This window comes from Rhinatrema bivittatum, chromosome 4 (assembly GCF_901001135.1).
Source record: "Rhinatrema bivittatum chromosome 4, aRhiBiv1.1, whole genome shotgun sequence".
NCBI classification, from domain to species: Eukaryota; Metazoa; Chordata; class Amphibia; order Gymnophiona; family Rhinatrematidae; genus Rhinatrema; species Rhinatrema bivittatum.
In genome coordinates, this window is record NC_042618.1 from 290,751,568 (window position 1) to 290,778,277 (window position 26,710).

Genomic DNA, 26,710 nt, shown 5'->3' on the forward strand with positions numbered 1-26,710 from the left:
CTCCTCAATAGAATTAAAACCATTAAGTCGTCATGGACTCCAGCTTATTCCAGGAGATCTCTGTGACAGTGGCCAGTGACATCAGGAAGGGATATCGATTCCTTTAACTTTTGGGTTTGACTGAATTAGCTCCTAGCCAGGAAGCTTTTATAGGGTTTTAAAAGCTTTGACAACTTTGATTGATTAGTGGTCATTCAAAAGTAATAAATAATTATTCATCTGAGGCCGTTAAACATGATGGGGGAAATTTTCAAACAGCCCACATAAGAAAGTCAGCAAAAATGAATGTAAGTTATACAAGTTTTCAAAGTTGACTTACATGCATAGATTTTCTTTAGAAACATAGAAACATGATAGCAGAAAAATACATAAAAGGAGTGATGAATTCAACCAGGGTGCTTTTATTAGAAATAGCCAAGCAATGAGCTAATAGTATATGAGTGGAAGATTAATAAAAGTTTGCAGAGTACAAGATAGGAAGAATACTTGAAATAATGATAAGTATAGGTTTGTAAGTTATTCCCAAAGAAAGTTGATTATAATATTCTGAGGAAGCCAATGATGGTGAAACAAGGGTCCCTTGTTGAGACTATATAAATATGTCATAGGGAATATATAGGGATTATTTAGTTTTCAATAAAATCATACTTTATAGTTCAGTGAAGGGTAGGTGGAATGTAATATGATGCTTGGCTAAAGGTCACAAGAATGTAAGTGATGATAACTTTCTGCGTAAAAGCAGTGTTTAATATGGGTATTCCGGTATTCCACCTTTATTCTTTTAAGATTTGGATCTTTTGTATTTGAGTTATCCTATTGTGTACTTCACCACTTATATTGTACTTTAGTTGTCAATTTTAGAACAGCCATTTATATGTATAAAACTATCTTTTATACATGTAAATTGCTTTGAAAATTATTCCCTTTGTGACCGGCATCTGAAAAATAAGATGCTTGTGACAGTAATTTCTTTGTCTATTTCTGATAGATACCAACAAAAGAACAGAATGCTTCACAAGAAAATGAATGCCATTTATATTTCAGGAAACTATTTTTTAGATTTAATCCAATCATTGTATTTTAAGGTTGCTAAATCTATCTTTTCACATTATTGTAGAGTTACATCATCTTTTGGTGACAGTCATCCTACAAAAATTAGGTTCCTGTCCACTCTCCCTTCCTCCCCTAAATCCCTCTCTACCCTCCCTTCCTCCCCTAAATCACAACATAACTTTGCCTTACATTCCCTGTTAGTTAAATAACAAAAGTATATAACTTCTGATTGCACTATAATGTGCCAAATGTTGCGGTAATTGTTAAATATGATAGTATCTAATGTGGCTTAGGTAGCTGTACACAATTCAATCAGAAACAACCAGCAGATCATCGGTAGTCTTGCTCTTCTTGCCACTGAAGCTGTAGTTGTGATGAGGCCGCTTGCATGCACTGCCTTGCTTCTTTCTCATTGTCTTTTGCTGGATACCTAAATTGTTTCCCTCTTCAGTTGTACAAGAAATTTCAGAGCTGAAAGCTGTAGGAGATTTAGTCTGTGAAACAGAAAACCCAAAAAAAGCTCAATTTAACACCAATGTTAAGTTCATGCGTTTCTGAAATATTATTTCCAGTCCTGGCAATGATGGTGGTATGAGAGGGTATTATTAGCATATTGCCAATTACAGTTTTCTTTAAAAATGCACCCGCAGTAATTTTCCTCCACCTGACAATGGACTAATGTAGACTGACCGTATTAGTAAACATTTTTCTTTGGATGATTGCCTGTGGTGAACTGTTTTCACTCATGGACTGGTAATCTAATTATCTTTCTTCAAGGTATGCTTAATGATGTATTTTGGAATACTTACAAATAAAAGTAATAAAAATAATTTTCAAGCTACTGTTTTCATTTACAGTCATGAGAATCCCATAACTTTTCTCCTGGTTCACGTACATTTTCAGTTTTTGATAGTGACAGCAATGTGTGCATTTCTGAACTATCCTCAGCAATTAAGTGAGCTCATTTTATCTTCCAGGATTTCTATCCCTGCTTACATTTTAAAAGAGACATTCAAATAACCTCAAAAATTATATAAACCGGGCTATAACTTGTTAAGGAAGGACAGAGAGGACAGAAAAGGGGGAGGAGTGGCTCTTTATGTCAGAAACAATATCCAAGCATCTGAGCTGCAAGGAAGATGGGGCAAAGAAGAAGCACTATGGGCTGACCTAAAAAAAGATGATGGGTATCCATTTTATTGGAGTGGTTTACAGGCCTCCAAATCAAATGGAAGAACTTGACAGAGATCTGGTTGAAGACATCCAAAAGATGGGAAAGAAGGGAGAAGTAATTTTTGGAGATTTTAATCTGCTGGATGTAGACAGGAGAATCCCTTCTGTAGAATCTAACAGTAGTAGAGAGATAGTGGATGCCCTGCAAGGGGCTCTGTTCAAAGAAATGGTAATGGAACACACAAGGGAGGGAGCTATACTAGATTTAGTGCTCACAAATGGAGATAATGTCTCTAATGTCCAGGTGGGTGCCCACCTCAGCACCAGCGATCAAACACAAATAGGATACGGAGAAGTAGCACAAAGACCAGAGTTTTGCAGTTCAAAAACACAGATTTTGATGAAATGGGGAAGTACCTGGAGGAAGAACTAGAAAGCTGGGCGATCAAGAGAGATGTGGAACAACAGTGGACCAAACTAAAAGGAGCAATTACCAAGGCAACTAATCTATATATTAGAAAAGTAAAGAAAAGCAAGAGAAAAATGAAACCTATCTGGTTCTCAAAGGAGGTGGCTGATAAAACAAAAGCTAAAAGAGCAGGGAGGAGCACAAGGAAGAATATCTGGTGGAACTGAAGGAGACAAACAGGCCGATACAGTAAAGTTCGCGGGAGAGCAGGCGAGCGCCCGCTCTCCCGGTGCGCGCACAGGCCACTCTCCTGTGTGCGTGATTCACTAAAACAAATTATTCAAATTAGGGCCCGCAGTAAAAAGAGGCGTTAGGGACACTAGCGCGTCCTTAGCACCTCTTTTTTGACAGGAGCGGCGGCCGTCAGCGAGTTTGACAGCTGACCCTCAATTTTGCCGGCGTCGGTTCTCAAACCTGCTGACAGCCACGGGTTCGGAGACCGGACGTCGGCAAAATTGAGTGTCCGGTTTTCAATCTGTGAGCCGCGGGCCAATTTTAAATTTTTTTTTTTTAATTTTTCATTAATTTTTAACTTTTGAAACCTCCGACTTAATATCACCATGATATTAAGTCGGAGGGTGTACAGAAAAGCAGTTTTCACTGCTTTTCTATACACTTTCCTAGTGCCGGCAGAAATTAACGCCTACCTTTGGGTAGGCGCTAATTTCTGAAAGTAAAATGTGCGGCTTAGCTGCACATTCTACTTAGTGAATTGCGCGGGAATAACTAATAGGGCCATCAACATGCATTTGCATGTTGCGGGCGCTATTAGTTTTGGGGGGGTTCGACGCGCGTTTTCGACGCGCTATTACCCCTTACTGAATAAGGGGTAGAGCTAGCGTGTTGAAAACGCGTGTCCAAACGCGGGTTAACAGTGTGCTCCGCCAGAGCGCACTGTACTGTATCGGCCTGAAAGAAAGTAATCAAGACAGCAAAAAGTCAAGCGGAAGAAAGGATTGCCAAAGAGGTAAAGCGAGGTGACAGAACATTTTTCAGATACATCAGAGAAAGGAGAAAAGTCCAGAGTGGTATACTGAAATTGAAAGGTAAAAAGGATCAATGTGTGGAGAGAAACGAAGAAATGGCAGAAATATTAAACGAATACTTCAGTTCGGTGTGTTCCCTAAAAAGGACACTGGAGAAGGACCGTTGCTAGTTAACAAGAAACTGGAGGGGAGTGGAGTAGATGTAACTCCGTTTACAGACGAGAATGTATGGGAAGAGCTAGGAAAACTGAAAGTGGACAAAGCCATGGGGCCTGATGAGGTTCATCCCAGGATACTGAGGGAGCTCACAGATGTGCTGGCGGGTCCGCTGTGCGACCTGTTCAATAGATCCCTAGAAATGGGAGTGGTGCCGAGTGATTGGAGAAGAGTGGTGGTGGTCCCGCTTCACAAGAGTGGGAGCAGAGAGGAGGCTGGAAACTACAGGCCGGTTAGCTTCACCTCAGTGGTGGGAAAAGTAATGGAGTCGCTGCTGAAAGAAAGAATAATGAACTATCTACAGTCAGAAGAATTGCTGGACCAGAGGCAGCATGGATTCACCAGGGGAAGGTCCTGTCAGACAAATCTGATTGACTTTTTTGATTTGGTGACTAGGGAATTGGATCGAGGAAGCGTGCTCGATGTCATCTATTTGGATTTCAGCAAAGCTTTTGATATGGTCCCGCACAGGAGGCTTGTGAATAAAATGAGAAGCTTAGGAGTGAGTGCCGAGGTGGTGGCCTGGATTGCAAACTGGTTGTCGGACAGAAGACAATGTGTGATGTTAAATGGAACTTAATCTGAAGAGAGAGCAGTGTTAAGCGGAGTGCCGCAAGGATCTGTTTTGGGACTGGTCCTGTTCAATATCTTTGTGAGCGACATTGCAGATGGGATAGAAGGTAAAGGTTGCCTTTTTGTGGATGATACTAAGATCTGCAATAGAGTGGACATGCCGGAAGGAGTGGAGAGAATGAGACAGTATTTAAGGAAGCTGGAAGAGTGGTCGAAGATATGGCAGCTGAGATTCAATGCCAAGAAGTGCAGAGTCATGCATATGGGGTGTGGAAATCCGAAAGAACTGTATTTTATGGGGAGTGAAGGGCTGATGTGCACGGAGCAGGAGAGAGACCTTGGGGTGATATAGTGTCTAATGATCTGAAGTCAGCGAAACAATGAGACAAGGCGATAGCTAAAACCAGAAGAATGCTGGCTGCATAGACAGAGGAATATCTAGTAAGAGAAAGGAAGTGATGATCCCCTTGTACAGGGCCTTGGTGAGGCCTCACCTGGAATACTGTGTTCAGTTCTGGAGACTGTATCTCCAAAGGGACTGAGACAGGATGGAGGCAGTCCAGAGAAGGGCGACTAAAAAGGTGCCGCGACTGAGCCCCGGACCCGGAAGAGGGAGAACTGCCCCTCCCCTTTGGCTGACGCTCCCGACGTAGTGACGTTGGTAGAGCGCACCAAAAGGGGATTTAAAGAGGGCCCAGGACCGGAGGAGAAGGACGGCGACCAGCTGCCTCTGAAGACACCCCGAGGCGAACTAACCGGACTCTAGATTTTTTCTCTCTCTTCTCTTCTCTCATTTTTCTCCCGCTGCAGGCGCCGCGACTGAGCCCCGGACCTGGAAGAGGGAGAACAGCCCCTCCCGACGTGGTGGCGTCGGTAGAACGCGCCAAAAGGGGATTTTAAAGAGGGCCCAGGACCGGCGGCACCGCGCTCCTAAGGGGCGCAACAAAGGGGCATGCTCCTTTGTACGCCCCTTCTTACCACCCGGAGACCATCTAAAGATTAAACTCCAACAAACCACACACCAAAATGGACATGAGGAAAGCGGTAAGCAACAGAGATGGCGAAACAACTCATACAATCCAAACCTGCCTAAACAAAGGTAACTATAGAAACTACTACATTGGAAAAACAAACACAAAACCAGAGATACCAGGAACACAAAATTAAGCAACCTAATTCTAGTTAAAAAGACTCACATCTCACATCTCAATATGAAGAAATTACTGACACTGACTTTTCTACTAGTAAACGCCCAATCGATAACAAAGAAATTCCCAATAATTAACGATCTCCTGTATGATACTAAACCAAGCTTCATCGCAATAACTGAATCATGGCTAAAAAAAATCAGACATCATCCTAAAAAACCAAATAGCTCACAAAAATTACGATGTATTCTCAATTCCCAGAATAAATAAACGAGGAGGTGGCCTAGCACTAATAACTGAAACAAAAATGTAAATGTAAACTGGTACCTACAACACCCCCTAGAAACCATGAAATTGCTATCTTTAATACAGAATACATGCAAATTTGCCTTATTTACTGCCCCCCCAGCCTACTCAAGCTAAACATCTCCCCACAAATCGAGTACTTCACATTAAACCTAAACACCTCCAAAGCAACCATCGTACTGGGAGATTTTAACCTTCACATGGATGTCTCCCCATTAACAAACACATGCCAGACTCTAAACGATATAATGACAGCATTAGGATTCACACTAATTACAGATAAACCCACACACAAAGCAGGACACTCACTTGACCTAACATATATCAACCACAGCTTTCTTGAACACATGAATACGACATACAACCAAATTCCATGGTCTGATCATTTTCTAATTGAATCCAATATTAAATGCCCAGAACCTAAAGAAATACAGAAAAATGTCCCCAGTAAAATAGAGTATCGCCCAGCATTCAACACTAAATTACTAAAAAATAAACTAGAAGAAAAATTAATACACTTAGAGCACAAAAACTGTGAAACTGCAATGTTATTAGTCAATAACAAATAAATTAGCAGATGATATAAATCCCACAAAGCTAACACAGATCACTGAGCCTAGACAATCAAACCCATGGTATAACGAAAAGATATAGGAGGTCAAACGAACTCTGATGGATTAAATGCAAATCATCAGAAAGTCTGACTAAATTCAGGAAGCAACTAGCCTATTACAAAAAAGTAATTCTTGATGCAAAAAAATTATTCTTCAGCACAAAAATTGAAAAATTTGCTAAAAACCCAAGATCGTTATTTAATATTGTAAAAACCTGACAAAAGACAAAACCGAGGCACCCCAAACCCCACTAGAGAACAAATGTAACGAAATAGCAAACCTTTTCTCAGACAAAAGTCAAACTTTAGAAATAAGATCCCTAACTCAGCAAAACAGGAAATAAAAATGATCAAAAGAGATGTGACACAATGGTCCAACTTTGACGAAGTATCCGACATCGAAGTTGAATCCATGTTAAAAAAACGTAAATCCTGCCCCACATAAACTAGATACTATACCTACTATGGATATAAAAAAACTTGCAGACATAACCTCCCATACAATAGCCAAAATAATCAACCTATCATAGAAACATAGAAACATAGAAATGACGGCAGAAGAAGACCAACCGGTCCATCCAGTCTGCCCAGCAAGCTTCACACATTTGTTCTCATACTTAACTGTTTCTCTTGGCTCTTAGTAACCTTATGTTCTAATTCCCTTTTCACCCCCACCATTAATGTAGAGAGCAGTGCTGGAGCTGCTTCCAAGTGAAATATTAAGTTTGATTAGTTGGGTAAGCGGCAGCATAGCTCTCTGCCATGAAGCAGAGGGCAATGCTGGAAATGTGTGAAGTATCAGTTTTTCTTTTCCCCTGTCATTGAAGCAAGGAGTCATGCCGGACATGCACCGAAAGTGAAGAATGCCTTGAAAGTCACATTAACTATCATCAAATATTGAAAAGCCTAATAATTGGTAATACCTATAAGCCCATGAACCCATCCCTGTTTTTTTTTCTTTTTTTCTTTTCTTTTTTTAATTGGGAGATGGATGCCCTTCATCCTTCTACTCTGTGAAGGTGGACACCTACCACCGGCCACTGGCATCCCGCTCCGTTAATGCCTCTGTGGCTACTGCCGCTCCATGCAGTGTTTTACTACCTGCTCTTTATATGCGTCCTCTAGAACTGATGGATCCCATCCCTGGGTTTTTTTATTATTTATTTAATTGGGAGATGACAGCCCTCCATCCTTCCGCTCCGTGAAGGTGGACACCTACCACTGGCCACTGGCATCCCGCTCCGTGAATGCCTCTGTGGCTACTGCCGCTCTGTGCAGTATTTTACTACCTGCTCTTTATATGGACACCTACCACTGGCCACTGGCATCCCGCTCCGTTAATCATCAATTAATCATCAATTAATTAATCATTAATCATCAATTAATTAATCATCAATTAATCATCATTAATCATCAATTAATTAATCAATTAATCATCAATTAATTAATCATCAATTAATGATGGAGTAATGCCAGATATTCTAAAAGGTGCAATAATCAAACCACTATTAAAGAAAAAGAACTGTGACCCAAATATCTTAAATAACTACAGACCAGTTTCAAACCTACCCCTCCTTGCTAAATGAATAGAAAAAGTGGTACAGAAACAACTAGCTGAACACCTGGAAAACAACAACATACTTTATCCCTCACAACAAGACTTTAGAAAACACTACAGCACTGAGACACTGCTAATCTCTCTCACAGATAATGTACTACGAGGATTTGATAGTGGTAAACACTACATAATGATACTATTGGATTTATCAGCAGCGTTCGACACAGTAAACCACTCCATACTTATAAATAGGCTTGAAGAAATAGGTCTGCAAAACAAAACACTGGACTGGTTCAGATCCTACCTAAACAATAGATTTTTTTCAAGTACAGATAAAGCAACACTGTTTAACATCTATATGTTACCCCGATGCCACCTCCTAGCAGGACTCGGTATAAACCACTACATCAATGCAGATGACATTCAACTAATCTTGCCCATAGACGAAACAATTGAAAAAACACTAAACTTAGCAATGATATACCTAGACATAATTAGGCAATTACTAAGCAAAATGGAGCTAGTGATAAACATTGAAAAAACGGAGTTTATACACCTAGAACGAAAAAACATGGAACTAATTCAAAATCCTATCAAACTCAAAAATGGTCAGGAAGTGGATATAACCGAGAAAGCTCGAAACCTAGGAGTAATAATTGACACAGAACTTAGCCTTAAACACCACATATCACTGAAAGTCAGAGAAGGCTACACCAAACTCATGATCCTCAGGAGGCTGAAACCGTTACTAGCCCAGAAACATTTCAGGACAGTCCTCCAAACACTTATCTTCACAAGTACTGACTACTGTAACACACTATTTCTGGGATTACCGTACTCCACAATAAGACCTCTACAAGTCCTTCAAAACTCTGCTGCCAGAATACTCACTGGCAAAAGCGAAAGAGACCACATTACTCAAACACTGGCCGAACTACACTGGCTACCAATAAAACACTTTGCATAATTCACAAACTAATCAATGAAAATAAAGCTGACTGGTTAAACACAGCGCTACGCTTACACGTACCCCAAAGAAATCTGAGTTCAGCCAATAAAGCGCTACTACAATCCCATCAGTAAAAACAGCGAAACTAACACGTTAGAGAGAGAGAGCACTATCCTTGGCCGGTCCAACGTTATGGAACACATTGCCACTAGAGACAAGATTACAGAGTGATCCAAAAATTTTCAAAAAAAGTTTAAAAACCTGGCTATTCAGAAAAGCATTTCACAATGAGAACAGAGAATGAAAAAAACTCAGAACAAGGTTACCTAGATGAGTGGTCCCACAACTTTTATTTTATACTCAATAATTAAGTTAGAGAACTCCAGCTTAAGCATAACCATTGTATGATTACTATATTAATCATATACATAGACTAGATCCATGCCACATTTCTTATACATTATTTTATATGAGCATGTACCGACATTGTAATGGCACTTTTGTAAGTTCATTTGTATCGAAACCAAAAATATGTGCCTATATGTAAACCGTTGTGATGGTGCATTACTAAATGACGGTATATAACAGATTTTAAATAAAATAAAATAAATATAACATCTTTGAAGAAGATTGCTGCATCCTCTTAATCCTTCGCTGTTTTTTGAGGTGTTTCGGCCAATAGCATTCTACCTGTTCAAGACTAGTACATGTAACAAATCTTTATAGGCGTGTTCTGTAATGGCCCCACAGCAATGGTTGCTCTTCACACCAGTTGTTCTTCTATGAGCTGTTATGTCAGCTAATGAACAGTTATTTTTCCGGGCAGGCAGTCCGTCCTTCTTTGAGAGGCTGATGCAATAAAGTGCACTTTATTGCACTGGCCTCTGAGTGTTTAAGAAAATGCCATACTGGGTCAGACCAAGGGTCCATCAAGCCCAGCATCCTGTTTCCAACAGTGGCCAATCCAGGCCACAAGAACCTGGCAAGTACCCAAAAACTAAGTCTATTCCATGTTACCATTGCTAATGGCAGTGGCTATTCTCTAGGTGAACTTAATAGCAGGTAATGGACTTCTCCTCCAAGAACTTATCCAATCCTTTTTTAAACACAGCTATACTAACTGCACTAACCACATCCTCTGGCAACAAATTCCAGAGTTTAATTGTGCGTTGAGTAAAAAAGAACTTTCTCCGATTAGTTTTAAATGTGCCCCATGCTAACTTCATGGAGTGCCCCCTAGTCTTTCTACTATTCAAAACAGTAAATAACCGATTCACATCTACCTGTTCTAGACCTCTCATGATTTTAAACACCTCTATCATATCCCCCCTCAGTCGTCTCTTCTCCAAGCTGAAAAGTCCTAACCTCTTTAGTCTTTCCTCATAGGGGAGTTGTTCCATTCCCCTTATCATTTTGGTAGCCCTTCTCTGTACCTTCTCCATCGCAATTATATCTTTTTTGAGATGCAGCGACCAGAATTGTACACAGTATTCAAGGTGCGGTTTCACCATGGAGCGATACAGAGGCATTATGACATTTTCCGTTTTATTCACCATTCCCTTTCTAATAATTCCCAACATTCTGTTTGCTTTTTTGACCGCCGCAGCACACTGAACCGACGATTTCAATGTGTTATCCACTATGACGCCTAGATCTCTTTCTTGGGTTGTAGCACCTAATATGGAACCTAACATTACTTAACTATAGCATGGGTTATTTTTCCTTATATGCATCACCTTGCACTTATCCACATTAAATTTCATCTGCCATTTGGATGCCCAATTTTCCAGTCTCACAAGGTCTTTCTGCAATTTATCACAATCTGCTTGTGATTTAAATACTCTGAACAATTTTGTGTCATCTGCAAATTTGATTATCTCACTCGTCGTATTTCTTTCCAGATCATTTATAAATATATTGAAAAGTAAGGGTCCCAATACAGATCCCTGAGGCACTCCACTGTCCACTCCCTTCCACTGAGAAAAGTGTCCATTTAATCCTACTCTCTGTTTCCTGTCTTTTAGCCAGTTTGCAATCCATGAAAGGACATCGCCACCTATCCCATGACTTTTTACTTTTCCTAGAAGCCTCTCATGAGGAACTTTGTCAAACGCCTTCTGAAAATCCAAGTATACTATATCTACCGGTTCACCTTTATCCACATGTTTATTAACTCCTTCAAAAAAGTGAAGCAGATTTGTGAGGCAAGACTTGCCCTGGGTAAAGCCATGCTGACTTTGTTCCATTAAACCATGTCTTTCTATATGTTCTGTGATTTTGATGCTTAGAACACTTTCCACTATTTTTCTTGGCACTGAAGTCAGGCTAACTGGTCTGTAATTTCCCGGATCGCCCCTGGAGCCCTTTTTAAATATTGGGGCTACATTTAAAGCGAAAAAATAGCTTGCACAACCTTGGTGCTATTTTTTGGGTACCCTTATCCTGGCAGGCGAATTCAAGCATGAGTTGTACATACCTTTGGTCTAATCTCTAGTGAGGGTAGGCGAGCTTTAGAGGAACCTGGTAAAGCAGCTCTGTACTGTTGTGAACATGTCAACATCTTTCACTTTCAAGTGAACATTACAATTTCCCTGCATTTGCTGATATGGCTATATGTTTTAGTGATATCCTATGGCTCCTACAACCTCACACAATATAATAGCTATTTATAATTCTTACTGCAAGGCTCCAGACCCATTCCTATGCGATTTAGAAGATCTATGCTTGTGAAGCGATTAATCTAGGCATCTCACACTTCCTTACCAAAAGGGGTTTTGTTCCCAATTTGGGTGCCATAAGCTGGGCTGGTAGAGGGAATTATTTTGTTGTTTACTAGGCCAAAGTGGTTCTGTCCACAATGGCAGTCTCCTATCAGCTACATACCACTGAAGGGGTAGCAGACAAGTTATCTGGTGATTGCTGATACCCTGTAGCAATGTCTCTACTATCTGCCCAGTTCTGTATTGTTCATGCCCTGCTGTGACCAAATATCTTGGGATGCCAGTCTTATGTATGATTCTCACCTTTGGGTGAGTTCATCTGTCACCTGGGGGATGATGGACAAACCTTGAAAATCCTCAAGAAGCAAAGCAGAAACATGGCAGCCATAACATCTTACCTCTGACCTACTGGGGATATCAAAGTTTGTCTCCTGTGGCTCTTACAATCCCTTGCATGAGGATGTGGTTGTACTATCGCCTTATCCATGGACCCATTGCTTTTTGTCTATGCGCGTTCCATTCTGACATCTCACCCTGGCTATGCATCTTCACCTCTGAACTTGCACCGTCGATGGGGGGCTTGCATTCATTTGTTTTTGCTATGATCCCCAATGTGCAAGTAGTTCTGCACGAGTTCATATCAGCCCCTTATGTGCTGTGTGCTATTTATCTATGCTGGAGAAATGTGCTTGATGGATCCCTGTAGATCAGGTAATTCAGAGATACCATATTCCCCTTCAACTATTTCTGCATGCAGCACACCCTGTGTAATAACCCCCATGGGATTCGGGGTGGGGCTTTGACAGGTGTGTGGCAATATTTAGCATGTATTACCATTCCTGAATTGCATATGTTGGTGCCAATCTGCAATATCTTCTACTGGATGTGGAGGGGTTGTGCTATCTAGATGGCAATATGCAATATATTTATAGCATTATTCATAGTTTACCAAGTTGATTGGAGGCAATGACATTTGTGGGTGCCAAACTGCAATATCCTCCTTTGATTGCAGATTGGCCATGCTATCACAGCAGTAATATGCAGTATCTTGTTGAATTATCATGGCATGCCAAATTGTTCAACAAGAGCCTCAATGGTAATTACAGCTTTAGGCATTTTCAAAAATTGGCCAGGCTCTACCATACTGGGGCACTGAGCCGTAAAGGTCCTTACTGCTTTAGACAGCATTGATGCTACAGGGATATGGCCACAGCTAGGTTGGTGGGGAGCCCATGGCAAGCGAGATGTCACTACTGTGGGCTTGTAGTAGGGTTGACCATGCCCTAAGTGTGCATGGCAAATGCTATTTTAAAAGTTGTTCAGGCAGGGAATCCTGCTACTATGTTTCTCACAAGTGCAATGTGAAAGCTGGTCAGGCAGTGAATACGAAGCAGGTATTTCCTGCCACTGTGTTGCATGGGTAAGTGAGAGTGCAGATGAGTTGTCTGTCCAGTCTTTGGTTCTGATAGCTGGGATTGGCCTGCTCACCCCAAATACTTCTGCTGCATCCTGAACAAGTGAGTCTTGTTCTTACTATGGACCAGATTATCATTAGAGGTGCAAGGCGTTGAGGCCCTGCGTGCATTAGCACGATACATAATGAACCTTTATGAATAGCAACTCAAACATGGGCATGGTCACCCAAAGGGACTGCTTAATGTTTTAAGATTTAATTAATGGTTGAATTTATTATTGTAACTTGACCTATGGCCATATCCCTCCAATAAAGACCTTCATTCTCAATGTTGTGCCAGAGAGCCTCATTCATGGCAAAAGTAACTGAAATTAGAGTGGGAGGTAAGGGGTGGGGAGGAGGGGGGAATTAGATGTCATATGGGATTGAAGGAGGCGGCGAGTAGGACCTGATATGGTTATGGACGAATGCCTGTGAGATTTGTTCGGCTTTGATTTCCACATTGCCCATAATGGGCTTTTGTTCTCTTCTTTTGCATAAGGGCAAAAGTCCTCCTCATGACTGTTCCCCGTCCAGAGTGAGCTTGGTTGTGTCAGTGCCTCAGAGACTCTTTATTTCCCTCAGCTCCGTGGTCATCCCTGCTTTGAAGGTCTTCCTTGACTGTGTATACTTTAGCGCTGGTACTGGCTGCATTATCAGGTTAATGACCATAGCATCACTTTCTTTGTATCAACAGTCCTTTGCTGATTGGCCTCTCCTTCCACAATTAAAGCAAGTTGGGGAGCCTGGTGGTTGGGGCCTAAGTACAGAAGCAGAGTTGTCTAGCTCCGAGGGCTGTTGCTGGGGTCCACGCCAGGGCGTCTGGGTTGCCTTTCTAGCTTCTATCCCAATTCTGAAATCAAATGAGCCTGATGGAAGGTGTACGCCACTTCCAAACCCTCTCAAACATGAGCCCTGGATGCAGATATACACAATTCTGCATGGACTGGTCTAGTCTGTACAGAAACTGCTCCAGAAGGAGCAGATTAGTTACTTCAAGGCTCGCCTTCACTTCTGGTTATAGCCATTTCCATCCAGCATCTTTTGGCTGATGAGAGAGGCTTCATGGAGTTTCCCAGACTGTAGGGTACTCTTTTGGAACTACTGCCGATAGGATTCTGTCGTGTTATCCACCCTTTCCAGGATGGTTTTAACATCAGAGTAGCTTTCTCCCCTATCAGGATTGGTTGCTTGAAAGGCCACTTTGCTTTTGCCAGTAAATAGATTGGCCTGATGTCCAAATGACCTCTGGCCAGTCAGTCACTAGGCAGTTCTTTCAAAAATGTTTTAAGAAAATATCCAGGTCTTCACCTATCTTATACAAAACAGGAGGTGAGAGGTTTGATTGCATTTTGGTGGGTTGCATTACTTCAACTGTGTCAGCATCCCCTGTTGCTGGTTTAGTACACCCAGCCACTCGGTAAACTGTTACAGTAGGATTTGAATCCCTCGCTGGAATTGCTTTTGTCCTTCAGTGAGGGTTTGTAGTACTTGTTCCATGTCAGTTTACTGGGTCCCAGTACCACAGGACTTTCTTTGGAGGCTCTGCCCTGTTATGGAACACCCTGACAAACAAAGCAAAAAAAAACCCTGCCTATTTGGCTCTAATTCACTTAATATAAACACCTCTCTCTCTCCTGGTGGAGTTACCCTCCTTAGCCTGCTGTGCATTAATCTTTTGGCTGCTGCTGCAGAGAGGCCACAGGAAAAGGGAAAAAGAAAGAAAAAAACGTTTCCCCTCTTTTTTCTCTCTTGATGTGGTTCACTGCCTGTGCCAAGCTTAGTGCAGAAATCCCAATTCTAGCACTGTAAGCGTTCTGTGGCTGGCCAGAGAATAGACCCAGACTATAGTCTGGCATGTTATTCATAAACCTTTATTAACTGACAACAGAAAACAGCTCTGCCTAACTTAGAAATTTGTAAACAAGAAAAACAGCAATATAATTTACAACTACTTAATCTGGGACATCCCTAAGTTCCTTCCCAGGGCCTCCTCTTTCCTCAAGGGCCTTTCTAGTTATATCCCAAAAGAACATAAGAAGTTGCCATACTGGGTCACACCAAGGGTCCATCAAGCTCAGCATCCTGTTTCCAACAGTGGTAAATCCAAGTTACAAGTACCTGGAAAGTACCCAAATATTAACTAGTTCCCATGCTACTAATGCCAGTAATAGCAGTGGCTATCCCTAAGTCAACTTGATTGATAGCAGTCAATGGACTTCTCCTCCAGGAACTTATCCAAACCTTTTATAAACCCAGACAAATTAACTGCCCTAACCACACCCTCTGGCAACAAATTCCACAGCTTAATAATGCGTTGAGTGAAAAAGAATTTTCTCGAATTTGTTTTAAATATGCAACTTACTAACTTCATGGACTGCCCCTTAGTCCTTCTATTATCCGAAAGAGTAAATAACCAATTCACATTTACCAGTTTTATACTTCTATCATATCCCCCCTCAGCCATCTCTTCTCCAAGCTGAACAGCCCTAACTTCTTTACCCTTTCCTCAAAGGGCACCCATTCCATACCCCTTATCATTTTGGTCACCCTTCTCTGCACTTTCTCCAGTGATGCTATATCCTTTTTGAGATGCGGTGACTAGAACTGCACACAGTATTCAAGGTGCAGGCTCACCATGGAGTGATACAGAGGCATTATGCCATCCTGAGTTTTATTTGCCATTCCCTTCCTAATAATTCCTAACATTCTATTTGCTTTTTTGATTGCCACAGCACACTGAGCCGACAATTTCAATGTATTATCCACTATGATGCCTAGATCTCTTTCCTAGGTGGAAACTTCTAAGACAGAACCTAACATTGTATAATTACAGCAAGGTTTATTTTTCCCTATATACATCACTTTGCACTTGTCCACATTATATTTCATCTGCCATTTGGATGCCCAATCTTCTAGTCTCGCAAGGTCCTCCTGCAATTCATCACAATCCGATTGAGATTTAACTACTCTGCAGAATTTTGTCTCATCTGCAAATTTGATCACCTCACTCGTCGTATTCCTTTCCAGATCATTTATAAATATATAAAAAAGCACCGGTCCAAGTACAGATCCCTGAGGCACTCCACTGTTTACCTTTTTCCACTGTGAAAACTGACCATTTAATACTACTGTTTCCTGTTTTGAAACCAGCTTGCAATCCACAAAAGGACATCACCTCCTATCCCATGAGTTTTTGGTTTTCATAGAAGTATACAGGACTTTGTTGAATGCCTTCTGAAAATCCAAATACACAACATCTATCGGTTCACCTTTGTCCACATGTTTATTCACTCCTTCAAGAAGTAGGAGATTTGTGAGGAAAGAATTCCCTTGAGTAAATTTGTTTTGGCTGTGTCTCAAACCATGTCCTTCTAAATGTTTTGTGATTTTATTCGTTATAACAGTTTTCATGATTTTTTTCCAGCACCGGTCAGGCTTACCGGTCTATAGTTTCCCAGATCACCCCGGCCTTCTTCCAATCTTCAAGTACATCGGATGATTTTAATGATAGGTTACAAATTAATTGAAATAGGTCTGAAATTTCATTTTTCAGTTCTTTCAGATCCCTGGGATATATACCATCCGGTCCAGGTGATTTACTACTCTTTACAGCAGGCTGTACTCCAGAGGCACATTTGCTCCAGCTCCAAAGAAAGTCCCTGAAATCTTTTGCACAGGCTCAAGCCTACTGAGTTGAAATGGCTACAGCTGGATGGGAAATTAGGCCATGATGTAGCCTTAAGCAATTCATAGAAGGCCTACATACAATGTAACATACCCATGCAATGCTGGGTATGTTAACACTCTAAGGTTATCTTGGCGTCCACTGTGGACATGGCTGATGCCTTTTACCAAGCACAGCTCACTGAAGAGAACTCTGTTATGCAGGAAAAATGACCAATGTTGGATTCAAAGAGTCGTGCAGAGGAAGCTAAGGTCCAGAGAGAAGACAAGTATTGAGTCTGGACCCCTAGGAGTGTTTTCAATGTGGACAATGAGGCCATATCACCAAGGACTGCTTTTTCAAAGACCATAGGTTGTTGGATATCAACCTAGTGGCTTGGCCCACACAGGCATCTCGAGTTCAGGGGAACAAAGTAAATCTATCCTGAGAAAGGCCTGGTCTTGGACTTAAACCCACAGATATGTTCATACTGTGGGGAGAAACTGCACATGGTCCAAGACTGTCCCTGGTGGGAAGACGTGGAGTTGGAACACAGATTAAAAGAGGCTCCTAGTTGTTACCTGGGGGAAGGTTCACACCTAGACTGAGAGGGTTTGTGATCTCAGTGGAAGTGGAGGATTTCCCGATACAAGCCCTGCTGGACTTAGGGAGTCTAAGGACTCTGCTCGGGGGAGACCTAGCCATGAAAATGTCAATCGAGGATATGGAAACAGTAACCCTCACCTATGTACATGGGAACCAGAAACAATAGCTGACAGGCCATGTTATATTGACCCCGGTGGGTCAGATCAGCCAAGAGCCTGGAATATTGCCTCACCTCCCTTACTCCGTGGTACTTGGATGGGACTACCCATAGTTTGAGATGCTCTGGGACCACCTCACATCTAGTTTGAACCCTCCAACTATAATGAACTGACTTGTCAGCAGTCCTCTCCTTACAAAAATGCAAGTTTACACCACAAGCAGCCTAGGAGGGCAAAGCCCTGAAAGAAGCAGCAAGAAAAGCCCCTCAATCAGCTGCAAAAATTAGGGTTTGCAAGACATAAGACAATGGTAGAAGGCGACAAAGAGGGTATTTACAGTGGTGATGTAGAGACATTAAGTCAGCCTTTTCTCTGTTCATGGGGAGGGAAATGGGACCCTGGTCCAGCATGGTAGCCCAGGTACAGGCAGCTGCTTATCTTAGTAAAGGTGAGCTGAGGAGGGAGGGTATGTGAGGGAATACAAAGTAAACTCCCTCAAACTACCTTAAGAGACCAGCCACAGCTATCTAGCCCAATTCTCCTTAAGGTTTAAGCCTGCAAGGAATTCTGGGTGAAAGGAGGCTCCCCTCACCTTACTATAAGGTGTCAGGGCCCAAAGGGTTAGGGAAGCCCTGGGGAGGAGAGAGGAAGCCATCCTATGAGAAGTGTTATGTGTGATGTTGAATGCTATCAAAATCACAAGGTGAGCTGCATTTGCTCTCTGTTTTTGCTTTCATTGTAAATCAAAGTGCACATAAGGAAACAGCCAGAGTCTTCCTCCTTTGATTTCTGGCTGTTTCCCAAGCTGCTATCACCCAAGATTAAAACTAATCTGAGAAAGTTCTTTTTCACTCAATGTATAATTAAACTCTGGAATTTGTTGCCAGGGGATGTGGTTAGTATTACGAAAGTGGATCCTTGGGCCGGCAGAAGTGTAAGCCAAATGGAAGGAGCCCCAGAGGTACCCTCCCATTGGCAGGTGAGGCTGGAGTGACCTGATACTACGCTGGGGCTTCACCACTACTAGCCCTCATTCCCTGCAGGTTGAGCCCTTGGATACCGGGGCCAGTTGGACTTAAGTGGGATCTCAGGCAACTAACATAACTCGTAGTCAGGCAGGCAAGGGTCTTGGCAGGCGGCGTATCTCATAGTCAGGCAGGCAAGGGTCTTGGCAGGCGGCGTATGTCGTAGTTAGGTGAAGCATGGGTCTAGGCATGGAACAGGCAGGTGAAGTCGAAGTCAGGCAAAGCAAGGGTCTTGAAACAGAGCAGATGGAAGACAGGAACCAGGAAACCAGGTGACAGGGATTCCAACAGGAACAGGAGCCAGGAGTAGCCAAGGCAAGGCCTGTGAAGGAGGCCTTGCCTTAAATAGTTGCAAGCCTGGGAGGAGGAATCCTGGCCCCTTCCACGTTGACCCCTGAAAAGGGGTCAGGTGGCGCGCGCCTGGGAAACCAGGGGTCAGGAGGAAGGCCAGAGCAGGAGCTGGCGGCGTGCCGTCCTGCACGAGGCATTGGCGTAGGTGCTGGAGAGGAGGGCCACAGTGGAGAGCGCCGACCACGGCTGCCGGTCGCAGCGAGGCCGGCCGCATCAGTAGGTGAGAGCGTCCCACTGAGGGTTCTCTGCGGCCGACTCTTACAACAGTACCCCCTCCTCTAAGCCCCCTCCCAGGGGGTCTGGGTTTCTTGGGGTGATCCAGGTGGAACTGCTTGATTAAGTTCTTATCGAAAATATTGGTAGAGGGCTCCCAGGAGTTCTCTTCTGGACCAAAACCCTCCCAAGCAAGCAGGTACTCCCACTTACGCCCCCGCTTCCGCACATTGAGAACTTCTCGTACTTGATAGATAGTCTCTTCAGCAGCGACTAGTGGGGTCTCAGGTATCTTCCTGGAGGGCCACGTCAAAACCAAGGGCTTCAGCAGGGAGGTGTGGAAGGCATTGTGGATCTTCATGGAGGACGGTAAGCGGAGCTGGTAGGTCACCATCCCCAGTTGCCGGAGAATGGAAAAAGGCCCAATATAGCGGGGCGCAAGTTGCATAAATGGCACCCTTAGTCGGATAAAATGGGTTCTGAGCCAGACCTTTTGGTGGGGTCGGTAGTGGGGACCGGGACGACGATGGCGATCCGCAAATTTCTTGGCCGAACTGATAGCTTTTAGAATCATTTTGCGTACCTGGGACCACAGGTTCTTCAGATTCTCGGCGGTCATCTGGGCAGCGGGAGATGGAACAGGAAGTGGCAGCGGTACTGGAGGAAGTGGCTACTTGCCATAAACAATTTGGAATGGGGAAGCCCCCGTGGCAGTGCAAGGATGGGAGTTGTGAAAGAACTCAGTCCACTGGAGCAACTCGGCCCAATCATCTTGGCAAGCATTGGTATACATTCACAGAAATTGTTTGAGGGCCATTAGCTTGTGGGTGATAAGCTGAGGTAAGATCCAGGGTGACACGGAACTTCTTACAGAGGCATTGCCACTACTTGGCAGTAAATTGAAGACCACGGTCCGAGGTAATGTGCTGCGGTAGTCTGTGGAGTCGGAAGACGTGTTGAGTGAAGAGCTGTGCCAGTTGCAGAGCTGATGGAAGGCTGGGAAGAGCCACAAAGTGGGCCGTCTTTGAAAAACGATCAACAGTGACCCAAATGACGGTGTTTCCCCCAGAGGGTGGTAAGTTCACCAGAAAGTCCGTTGAAAGATGTGTCCAGGGTTTGCTAGGAGGTGGCAGAGGCTGCAGCAGGCCCCAGGGTTTACCCGTAGGAGTTTTTTGTTGGGCACAAGTTGGACAGGAGGCCACATATGCGTGAACGTCCGAGGGCATACCGGGCCACCAACAGTAGTGCTGTAGTCGAGCCAGTGTCCTCGCCCGTCCTGGGTGTCCGGCAGAAGGGGAATCGAGCCCCCAGGCCAACACTTGATTTTGGAGCCTGCGGGGCACCAGTCTTCCCTGCCGGGACTGTTTGGGTTGCTGCAACAATCACCCGTGTAGGGTCAATTAGGTGTCTCATGATATCAGGTAGCTCTTCAGACGAGAAGGATTGCGAAAGGGCATCTGCTCGTTGGTTTTTGTAGGCAGGATGTTAGCGAAACTCAAAATCAAAGCACGTGAAGAAGAGGGCCCAGTGGGCCTGGCGGGGGTTGAGACGTTGGGCTTGTTGCAGATGCTCTAAATTCTTGTGTTCTGTGTAAACCGTTATACGGTGCTGATCACCCTCGAGCTACTGGCACTATTCTTCAAACGCCATTTTGACAGCCAGGAGTTCTTGATCGCCAATGGTGTAGTTCCATTGGGCTGGGGAGAATTTCTTGGAGAAGAATGCATTAGGACGTAAAGACTCAGCTGAATTAAGTTGGCTTAAAATGCCCCGACTCCTTCTGAGGAGGCATCTACTTCGATAATGAAGGGAAGCCAGGGATTCGGGTGGTGAAGGCAGGAATGTTGTAGAAAGGCATGTTTTAATGCCTGGAAGGTGTCTTCGGCCTCAACTGGCCAGTCCTTCACGAGGGCTCCTTTGCGGGTCAAATTGGTCAGCAGGGCAGCCAGACGGGAGTAGTTTTTGATGAAGCTCTGATTGTAGTTAGCAAAGCCCAAGAAGTGCTGAAGGCTGCGCAAGCCCGTGGGTCGAGGCCAGCTCAGAATACTTTTCCACTTGGCGGAGTCCATTCTGAATCCTTGAATGGATACTTATATAGCCCAGAAAGGGCAGTGAAGTTTTCTCAAAGAGACATTTTTCCAACTTCGCATAGAGATTATTCTCTCTCAAAAGCTGCAGGACTTGACAGACGTGTTGACGGTGAGTTTGCAAGTTCTTTGAGTATATCAGGATGTCGTATAGCTATATGACTACGCAGACGTATAGGAGATCACGAAGGATTTCGTTCATCAAGTCTGGAAGATGGCAGGTGCATTACAAAAGTCAAACGGCATGACCCGATATTCATAATGGCTGTCCCTGGTGTTAAATGCCGTCTTCTATTCATCGCCTTCCTTGATTCTGACGAGGTTGTAGGCACCTCGCAGATCCAATTTCGAGAAGACCTGAGCCCCTTGTAGGCAGTCAAAAAGCTCTGTTATAAGCAGCAAAGGGTAGCGATCCTTGACTGTAATTGCATTTAGGCCGCGGTAAGCAATACAGGGCCTGAGAGAGCCATCCTTTTTCCCCATGAAAAAGAAGCCAGCCCCAGCCGGCGAGTTGGAACGGTTGATGAAGCCATTCTGGAGGTTCTCCCGGATATAATTGTTGTGTCCGTCAGTCTCAGACAGCTTCGACCTCTGTGCCTCACCTTTCTTCCTTCTCTCTCCTCAAGCCTTGGGAAGATGGCTGCTGCTGCGTCTTCATGCCGCTCTCTCCAGTGTCCCCGGATCGGCAATGGTGTTCATCATGATTTTCTTGAGGGCCTCCTACGGTGCGCGCGCCCATGCCACCCACGTCTTTATCCAAGTCATGGCGGGAACCACGGGGGCGTCCCCTCCAAGTGACGTCATCACATCCTGGTATTTAGCCTGCCCTTCGTTTGCTAACAGATTGAGTTAGCAAGGATTGGATTGCCTCCAGTCTAAGCTGCTCTGCTGCTTTCCAGTTGCCGCAGAAAGCTCTCTCTGTTTCACTAGCCTGGGTACCTGCTCCTCGGGGGCCCTTCTGCTCTATTTCAGGTACCTGTCTTGGGATACTGGGTACTCGCTCCTTGAGGGCCTGTTCTCCCTAATCTGGTGCCTGCCACTGAACAACTTCTGCCTGCCAAGACCTTCAACTATACAGCTTTCTGCTTCAGTGAGTACTAACCTTTTCAGTTTGTCTCACCTTCAGCTTCAGCGCTCTGTATCTACATCCTGGACCTGTCACTGCTACGCTGCACTGCCTATCACCTACTTGAGTGTGAGACTGGTCTCCTCTGCTGACCCCTGGACTACTTACTGGGTTGCCTTCATTGCTGCCTGCTCCCTGGGCAGTACCATCGAGCTGTACAATAAATACAACTTCTCTGTGTCTGCATGTATAGAGTCTAGCCTAGTGCTGCGGTTCCTCATGGGGCTCCTCCCCGTGGGAGTGGCCATCACAGCAGTACCCAAGAATCCACTCCAACACCTCATAACCATAACAGATTGCTAAATCCATGGATTCGGCTCAGCTCACCGCTTTGCAGGCCATTCCAGGCCTGGCTCAGCGAATCTCCAAACATTAGAATTCATTAGACAACTTGACTATTGCCTTTAATCAGCTACACGCACAAATGAATGCTGCAGGTAAAGAAGTTACACCGCCAGAAGTGACGGTCAAATCTGCAGTGCTTCTATCTGCTCCGACACGCTTCGCGGGTGAAGTTTGGAAGTGTCGAGGATTTATTAATCAATGTTGCATGCACTTTTCTCTGCAACCTAACCATTTCCCTACAGTGTTTGCCAAGACCACTTATATCCTTTCGTATCTGGACGGAAGAGCGCTGGCTTGGGCCTCACCGCTTTGGGAGCACAATGACCCTATCCTGAATGATCTTGTCGGGTTTCTTGAACTGTTTAAGTCAGTATTTGATGACCCTGCCCGGTACTCGATAGCAGGATCAGCTTTGGTTCATCTAAAACAAGGTAACAAACCTTTATCAGACCGCCATTGAATTCAAGACGTTGACTTCTCAATTACATTGGGACCCTAGGTGCCTGAAAACCCTATTCTTTGAAGGCCTGAACTCCTGGTTGGAAGATGAACTGGTGACTCGTGAGATGCCCGAGACCTTAGTGGAACTTATGCAGTTGGCAGCAAAGATTGATCGCCAAATTCGCAACAAAGTTCAAGGTCAAGAGTCCCAGAAGACCACTCCAGGGAGAGATTCATGTCAAGTCTGTACCCAGGCCTACACTCCCAGGTCCTGCTGCAGGCGAAGAAGAACCAATGCAATTGGGACACAGTCATTTGACTTCTAAAGAGAGACGAGTCTGAAAGAGGTTGGGACTATGCATGTATTGTGGACAAGCTGGTCATGCTGTACAAACATGCCCTATATGTCCAGGAAACTGGCAGACCTAAGTCCTGTGGGAGGACTCTTCTTAGGTCTAACTGCACCCTCTCCTCCACTCTCTCTTCCAGTATCCTTAATCTGTGGGCCTTAGTAGAATCTGGGGCAGGGGGAAATTTAATTTTGAAACGTCTAGTGGAATATTTGCGGATCCCTACCACTACTATGATGCCTCTATTACTATTGTCCTCTATTCATGGAGAGCCCTTAGCGGGTGAAGTAACTCTGCTTACAGAACCAGTGAGCTTGCATATCGGTGCTCTTCATACAGAGACTATTTCCTTCTTTGTGCTAGAGAAGACCATGCACCCTTTGGTACTTGGGCTACCGTGGCTGCAGAAACACATGCCACAATTCAACTGGACAACTTTGGAGCTTTCACGTTGGGGTCCAGACTGTCATGGCAAATGCTTAATGGAAGTCTCTCCAATACCATGCATGCCAACTATCCCGTTGTTGCCTGGGTTGCCGCCTCAATATGCATCTTACCAAGATGTATTCTCAAAAGAAGCTGCTGATGTGTTACCTCCACACAGATCATTCGCCTGCACCATTAATTTGAAGCCAAATACAGAACCACCCAAAGGAAGGGTCTACCCCCTCTCCGTAGTGGAGAATAAGGCGATGTCAGAGTACATCCAGGAGAATCTCCAGAAAGGCTTCATAAGACCTTCTAAGACTCCTGCCGGCGCAGGATTTTTCTTCGTGGGGAAAAAGGACAGAACTTTACATCCATGTATTGACTACAGAGGTTTGAATGAGATCACCATAAAGGACCACTACCCTTTACCACTCAACTTGGAGCTATTTGATAGGTTACAGGGAGCCAAGATATTCTCCAAGTTTGACCTCAAAGGAGCGTATAATTTAGTTCGCATCCGCTCTGGTGATGAATGGAAGATGGCTTTTAATACCCGGGATGGACACTTTGAATACCTGGTGATGCCCTTTGGCTTGTGCAACGCCCCGGCTGTCTTCCAAAACATGATGAACGATATTCTACGTGATTTACTCTACCAATGTGTTGTTGTCTACTTAAGACGACATCTTTGATATTTTCTCAGGACCTGCAATCCCATCAGGAAGATGTCAAAAGAGTGCTGCAGAGACTTCGCGAGAACCGCTTGTACGCCAAATTGTCTAAATGTGAATTTCATAAAGAATCCGTGCCCTTCTTAGGTTACATTGTCTCAAACAATGGTTTCCAAATGGACCCTCAGAAGCTTGAGAGTTTTGAAAAATGGCCACAACCCATGAGCGTAAAAGCTCTAAGATGATTTTTGGGATTCACCAATTACTACCGGACCTTTATTAAAACTTACTCTTTGTTGACTGTTCCATTAATAGCAAAGACTAAGAAGGGAGCCAACGCTGCTACTTGGTCTATGGAAACTGTGACTGTGTTCCAGAAGTTAAAAGATGCCTTTCAAAGCAAACCATGTCTCCACCATCCGGACCCTATTCGACCATTTACTGTGGAAGTCGATGCCTCTGATGTAGGTGTAGGGGCCGTGCTAAGCCAAACCGTTGATTCAAAGATCTTGCACCCCTGTTCATTCTTTTCCCAAAGCTTCTCGCCAGCGGAGAACTATGGCATTGGGGATAAAGAATTGTTGGCAATAAAAATGGCATTTGAAGAATGGCGCCCCTGGCTTGAGGGTGCACAACATCAGATTACTGTTTACACTGATCACAAAAACCTGGAGTACCTCAACCATAGACAGCCGAGGTGGACCCTGTCCTTCAACAGATTTGACTTTTTGCTGAAATATCGCCCTGGTGACAAGAATGTCAGAGCAGACTCATTATCTCGCTCTTTCCTCTCAGAGGATGTACCTGATGAACCCTTGCATATTATTGACCCGAAGAGAGTGGTTATCTCAGCTATATGTCCGGTACCCCCGGGCAAGACCATTGTACCCTGCAATCTAAGAAAGAAATTGCTAAGATGGTCTCATGATTCGAAACTGGCCGGACACCCTGGTCAATGGCAAACACTGGCCAAGCTACAAAAGTATTATGGTGGCGCACCATGAAAGTAGACACTCTAGCTTACGTAGCTTCCTGTTCCAATTGTGCCAGACAGAAACCTCCGCCCGGACGTCCTTGGGGCCTGCTTCAACCCTTGCCAGCACCGGATGAGCCCTGGACCCATATTGCAAAAGATTTTGTGGTGGACCTGCCACTTTCCGGACTTATTGGGGATCCATTGCCTCAGTGCCCGGTAAACCCTTTCCAGTTCAATCGTAGATTCAGCCTCCCCACCAGCTTGAGAATGTAAGAACCCATGGCAGATGCTATTCACCAGTCCTCATCCCTGGAGGTCTTCGGTACCCCTCGAAAACGCAAATTACATTGCCGAGCACGATTTTCTAAATTCTCCAGTTTGTCTTGGAACTCCATATGGTCCTTCTGGAGTGCCTGATATTTCCCATCAAGCTGCGTTTTTTTACTCTTTTGGATAATAGAAAGACTAGGGGGCACTCCATGAAGTTAGCATGAGGCACATTTAAAACTAATCAGAGAAAGTTCTTTTTCACTCAACGCACAATTGAACTCTGGAATTTGTTGTCAGAGGATGTGGTTAGTGCAGTTAGTATACCTGTGTTTAAAAAAGGATTGGATAAGTTCTTGGAGGAGAAGTCCATTACCTACTATCAATTAAGTTGACTTAGATAATAACCACCGCTATTACTAGCAACGGTAACATGGAATAGACTTAGTTTTTGGGTACTTGCCAGGTTTTTATGGCCTGGATTGGCCACTGTTGGAAACAGGATGCTGGGCTGGATGGACCCTTGGTCTGACCCAGTATGGCATTTTCTTATGTTCTTATTCTGATTGGCATCCTCGCAGTTTTCAATGTCGTCCACCCTCCGGCCCAGCTCAGTGACATCTTCTCTGAGCTCTGACACTACCTCCAGAATTTCTTGCTTGTTTTTCTTCATAGCAGAGCAGAGCTCACATAACCAGCTCCTAAACTCCTCACGGGTGGGCAGGCTATTTCCTGCCTGCAATTTGACGGCTGGCATGCTCTCCCCACATTGCTCAAAGGA

At 44.1% G+C, this 26,710-nt stretch overlaps 1 protein-coding gene across 3 annotated transcripts in view; it reads right to left on the reverse strand.

Annotated features, from left to right (window-relative positions):
- Positions 1–381: 381 nt before the first annotated feature.
- Positions 382–26,710, reverse strand: part of RECQL (RecQ like helicase) — a 290,842-nt gene continuing 264,513 nt past the window's right edge. For all 3 annotated transcript variants that reach the window (XM_029600183.1, XM_029600182.1, XM_029600181.1), the window contains one exon: positions 382–1,547. In XM_029600183.1, the coding sequence (XP_029456043.1) occupies positions 1,362–1,547 (186 nt within the window). In that variant the 3' untranslated portion in view covers positions 382–1,361. The remainder of the gene's footprint in view (positions 1,548–26,710) is intronic.